General features: G+C 40.0%; 1 protein-coding gene across 2 annotated transcripts in view; it reads right to left on the bottom strand.

Annotated features, from left to right (window-relative positions):
* Positions 1-269: 269 nt before the first annotated feature.
* EMC2 (ER membrane protein complex subunit 2) overlaps positions 270-6,000 on the bottom strand; it is a 46,110-nt gene continuing 40,379 nt past the window's right edge. For both annotated transcript variants that reach the window (XM_063131054.1, XM_063131053.1), the window contains exon 11: positions 270-584. In XM_063131054.1, coding sequence (XP_062987124.1) covers positions 498-584 — 87 coding nt within the window. In that variant the 3' untranslated portion in view covers positions 270-497. The remainder of the gene's footprint in view (positions 585-6,000) is intronic.

The raw sequence follows: 6,000 nt of genomic DNA, 5'->3' as shown, positions 1-6,000 counted from the left end.
ATTAATATTATTTTGCAATAAAGAACATTCTGGCACAGTAACAGGTCAATTTTTGTTTGGTAGTATGTGTATACATTTAGAATTGCTTCATCAAACTGCTCTATTTAGAACATGTTATGCACCAGATGGTATTCATTTTTACACACAGGTTTCCAGCGCCTCTACTTGCGTACAATAAATCATTCCTCTTTATCATCACTAAAGTTTATTTTTATATCAGGTTATAGCTTAAGCATTTACTATACATACAAGTTATGAAGAGACGGATGTTCAATAAAAATTTACTCTTTTTATTCACTTCAGTGGCTCGTTATCACAGCAGCAATAAATAGGAATCATATCTTTATAAAACACATTATTTAAGATAGTCACTTTCACTGACATGAAACTACTGCTAACACAACTATGAATTTAAAATTAACATAACTCTTAGATGAGTGGTGTTTGGATGTGGAGCTAGAGAGAAAAAATCTATCGCTGGATAGCTTTGCTATGGTTTATGACTGGGTGATCTGCAAGGCTTCCAACATGTCTTCTACAGCTTTCAGAGAGTACTTGGTCTCCTTCTTACTACGACCAGCATACTAAGGAAATAGAAAGATTACATTCATTTTATAAAACATGCAATGAAAAGTCACCACAAGTTACATAATAAAGTACATTGCAAAGGATTATAAATTCTAAGGATTACATCAGCCAAACACACATAAAGATTCTAATCTTTTACTACACAATTTTTTTTTAAGCCTCTGTAACATTTGACTGTAAAACTATCCATTTTAAGGGCCCGTTCTTTTGTAGCCCACAGACTAGAAAAGCAGTGATTGGCAGCAGGAACATCTGACAACTAAGAGGAAGCTTGTAGAAATCAATAATGTTGCTTAACCCGAAGTTTCTTTATAGATTGTAGCTGAACCCAGTTGAAGTCTTACCTCTGCTCACTAGGTGACCTTTGGTAAGGTTCTATCTCTAAGACTCAACTCCCCATCTGAAATAGGGGATTGTATTAATACTGAATTACAGTATTATTAAAGGGTTGATTTAAGGTTTATTGAAAAATATGCAGGCTGCTTTGAACACTCAGATGCACTACATAAATTTTAAGTATCATTATAATTTTAATGTCATTGGTTTTTTCCTTAAAGGATAAATATATATTTAAGATTCATTTGAATTATGGCATATATCTCAGAGGAAATGTATCGTAAATTCTTCATCAATTACTGGACAACTAACAGGATGTGCAAAAAAAATGACTGACTGACAAATTCAATAAAGACATCAAAGATAACTAAGTTCAACTGTCCAAGTTTGGATCCATACCAGAGTGATTAATGGTTTCTGTTTTCTTTCTGATGTTGCTTAAAGTTGTTTGTTTTAAAAAAAATGTCAACACTTTCCTTTGCATAATATATTAACCAGCATCATGTCAACTATCGTATTGGGTAAAGGAAAGGCCAATTAACAAAGAAGGACAACTGGTTAACCTACAATGTTAATAAAATCCTAAAAACAAAGTGAAACATATTATTAATGTTAGGCTAGGACAAAAAATACCAGGGGAATTTTCTGTATTTGAAACATTGACATATAACAGTTACATATGACTAGGTAAAACTAATATTTCTTAGTATGGCAAGATTTGGCCATGTTACCAAAGAAGTTAATACGACTCAATGTAAATTACAACGCATAGGGTTGGAAACAGACTTGGTGGTTGTCTATTCGCTCTGAAAGCCCTGCAGTGGGTACATGGTGCTGCTGCGTCGGTTTGACTGGCTGCCAGAAACTTGGGCAGACTGGCGAGGCAGATACCCGCCGGAAGCCCCATGCCCACCCTCTGCGTTGGGATTAGCTGCCGCCCTCCCTCAGCAGAAAAAGCACGGGGATTTGTTTAACCCGGCGGCAACCCAGCGCCATATAGGCAGCCCCTTGGTCATACTTGGCGCAGACCTACTGAAGCCAATGGGACCGGATAAAAATAACGTGATCTAGCCTGCCCAGTAGCTAAGCAAACCTTGCTCTGGCCTATCATTCATGGGCGTTTTATTTTTGCGTCCTTTTGGGGTTTTTTGTGTGAAAGTGGGGCTGGGCAGAGGCAATGTTAAACAGAAAATAACAGCACTGGAAAGAAGAAGACAACATCATCCAGTTTGCTGATTCCTATATTCACATACTTAATCTCAAACAGTTATGGCTGCTGACATGGAAATATTTTAAAGAAATTCTTGAATGTTTTAAAAGACCGTGTTGCCTCTGCTGGGATTCTCTCCCTCCTTGACCCACTGCTGGGATTCTTGGCTCCCCTTTCTCATCCTATTCCTCGTTTCTTTTTCCTCCCTCCCATTCCGTCACCTACCACCACTTCCTTTTCCCTCCACCACTGCTTCTGCCATCTCCTCTGGATTTCCTCCCCTCCACCACCACCTCCTCCTCCTTCTGTCTGCTTGTCTGCCTAGCCACAGGCCACAGTTGCCTCTTCCTGGCCATGCAAGCACACTTTTTCCGCCTCTTCTTGCCTGCTCGCCCACAGCAGCAGCTGCTTCTACCCGCTGCCACCTCTTCCCATCTGTCAGGCGGCCCTCCCGGTCACCACTTCTGCTGCTTCCTTCTCCCCCCCCCCCCCCTCCGCCTCCTCCCTGCTTCCTGGTTAGGTGTGAAGGTAGGGAAAAGCAGCGGCTGCCTGGGGGTTGGGGTGAGGAAGGGAGGAGTTAGGAAGGGGTCTTGGCAGGCTCTGCATTGCTGACCCCTGCAATAGGAATGGGAAAATGCAAGAGCATCCTTGAGTTGCTCCCATTCATTCCAAAACAACTGCACAGAAGGACAGCCCAGTGGATTATTCCTAAATGAACTCATGATAGCCATTATTCCCATCACTCAGTCTGGTTCTGCCCAGCAGATTTATCAGCTAAGGATACATTCTACCTAGAACCTTTCTTGTGGATGTAAACAGGAATTGCACTAGGTTGTGCAAACACATTCCATTCACTTCAAATAGGTTTTGTACAAGAGAAGTTCCTGAAGGATCATTAGCACTATACCATGTGTTGCTGTATTTTACTGAACTGGAACAACACACACACACACACACACACACACACACACACACCATAACTTAGTATGCTTAATTCCTTTTCAAATACTTGCCACAAGTTAATCTTTTTCATTTAGTAAAACGGCCTATTCTCAAAATAAGCATTAACATCTGAGCACTCAATAAATTTCCAGTTTAATGCTTTTTTCTTCAAATACTATTGCTGTCCTGCATACTAGATTCCCTGATTTATGATGTGTTCCTTTTTTCTCATAATTAACTCAATTTAGCAAATGTCTCATGACCTGTTGACAAAATTTTGTGATCAGACAGGTAATATCCCAGCTGAAACAAGATGCAGGAACTGTTAACCTGCCTTTGACCCCTTTGGATATATTCAAACTTGAGAAATCTTAACTCCACATACTAAGATTTCAAAGAAAAGGAAAGGAGGTGGAAGCCCAGATACTTACAGAAGTACAGGGCTCTAACTTCTTTAAGAAACTGATTAGAGAAAAATCTCAACACTGAAGAAGTATATGATGGTTTGGGAAATTCTTTCAATAATACTTAAAACAATTTGCCAAAGTGCACTGCTCTACAGTAACGGAAGAAAGGGGAGTTCAAAATAAGTAGCATTTTTCTATTTTGTTTCAGAATAAACCTAACGTAAGACTGTAACAAGAGGAAAGCTTCTTGTTAACTTGAAGAATGGCTCCCTTTAATGACATTGACATATTCTCCAAGTTAAAAACAAACAAAGCCAAATGATGTCACAATAAATTATAGCCTATTTGCACATCTAAATCACTTCAAATTCTAGCTAATGACCGATTATTTGCCCTATTCCAGCACTGGGCAAAAATTAAGTTGTAAAAGAAGCTTTTACCTCCCCCTTCTATTTCAAATCATGATTTAATTTTCTGTCCCAAATGGTTGTAATAGAATCACTTCACTACTCATAAACAACATATGGATGGCTAACATTAGTGCAAATTTAGCAGTGTATCCAAAAAGCAAGGGCTTCTTTACTAAACATTAATCAAACTTGCCCCTCTCTGCTAAAATATTATTATTATTATTATTATTATTATTATTATTATTATTATTATTATTATTATTATTATATTTTTTATACTGCCCCATAGCTGAAGCTACTATCACAGACACGTTAAACTAATTATCTAATTGGAGCGATAGGAAACTATATTTTGTTTTGATGTTAAGCAAATGCAACATAGGAGAGGAGACTTCAATTTTAGTGATGTAGATTTATTGCAATCTAGTCTAGCGTTCTGTTCTCACAGTAGCAAACCAGATGCCTATGGGAAGCTTATAAGGATGACACGAGGGCACCAGCACTCTCCTCCTCAAGTTCCCCAGCAACTTTCAGAGGCAGAAGGTAATATGCAGCCATTGTGACTAGTAGCCACTGATATAGCCTTACCCTCCATGAATTGTCTAATCCTGTTTTGAAGCCATCTGCTTTGGCAACCATCACTACAACTTGTGGTAGAAAATTCCATAGTTTATGTGCTGTAGGAAGAACTACTTCCTTTTATCTGTTCTGAATTTCCCAACATTCAGTTCCGTTGGATAACCCCAAGTTCTAGCATTATGAGAGGGAAGGCGGGAGGAGGAGAGAGAACAACAGGATGAAACAACAGGATGAAATTTAATAGGGATAAATGCCAAGTTCTACATTTAGGAAATAGAAACCAAAGGCACAGTTACAAGATGGGGGATACTTGGCTCAGCAATACTAGGAACGAGAAGGATCTTGGAATTGTTGTAGATTGCAAGCTGAATACGAGCCAACAGTGCGATATGGCTGCAAGAAAGGCCAATGCTATTTTGGGCTGCATTAATAGAAGTATAGCTTCCAAATCACGCGAGGTACTGGTTCCTCTCTATTCGGCCCTGGTTAGGCCTCATCTAGAGTATTGCGTCCAGTTCTGGGCTCCACAATTCAAGAAGGACGCAGACAAGCTGGAGCGGGTTCAGAGGAGGGCAACCAGGATGATCAGGGGTCTGGAAACAAAGCCCTATGAAAAGAGACTGAAAGAACTGGGCATGTTTAGCCTGGAGAAGAGAAGATTGAGGGGAGACATGATAGCACTCTTGAAATACTTAAAAGGTTGTCACACAGAGGAGGGCCAGGATCTCTTCTCGATCCTCCCAGAGTGCAGGACACGGAATAACGGGCTCAAGTTAAAGGAAGCCAGATTCCAGCTGGACATCAGGAAAAAATTCCTGACTGTTAGAGCAGTACGACAATGGAATCAGTTACCTAGGGAGGTTGTGGGCTCTCCCACACTAGAGGCATTCAAGAGGCAACTGGACAAGCATCTGACAGGGATGCTTTAGGGTGGATTCCTGCATTGAGCAGGGGGTTAGACTCGATGGCCTTGTAGGCCCCTTCCAACACTGCTATTCTATGAGAAAGAGAGAGAGAGAGAGAGAGAGAGAGAGAGAGAGACTTCCTCCTACGAACTTTCTCCATACCATGCATAATTTTATACACCTCTTTCATGTCCCCCTTACTCATCCTTTCTCTAAGCTAAAAGAATCCTAAGTGTTGTTATCTTTCCTCAAAAGGGTGTTGATCCAGACCCATGAACTATTCCAAAGGCTAGCAGAATACTGAGATGCTGGAGCCAAAAGAATAATCAACACAGTTCTAGTGCACACACAGGAATGTTTCAGGGTCATACATTGGGCTGTTTGGCTCCGGCTCATTATATGTGGAACTATTTACTTTTATTTTTGTTCAATGCTACAATTCTTCCTCTTAAAAATAAAGATCATTTGGCAAATCAACAATACATTGTTTTGCTCACAAGATGGCAACCTTTAGCAGAATAGAGTACTCATACTGACAACTCCACTCAACTGGAAGAATGCTACCTACCACGTTCTCAGCCCACTAGTTGAAGTCTTTAAGTCCTTCAGTAGTTGCAAATGCA

Source organism: Elgaria multicarinata, chromosome 7 (genome assembly GCF_023053635.1).
Source record: "Elgaria multicarinata webbii isolate HBS135686 ecotype San Diego chromosome 7, rElgMul1.1.pri, whole genome shotgun sequence".
Lineage (NCBI taxonomy): Eukaryota > Metazoa > Chordata > Lepidosauria > Squamata > Anguidae > Elgaria > Elgaria multicarinata.
Note: the sequence above shows the minus strand (reverse complement) of the source record. Positions and strands in the feature narration are given on the sequence as shown.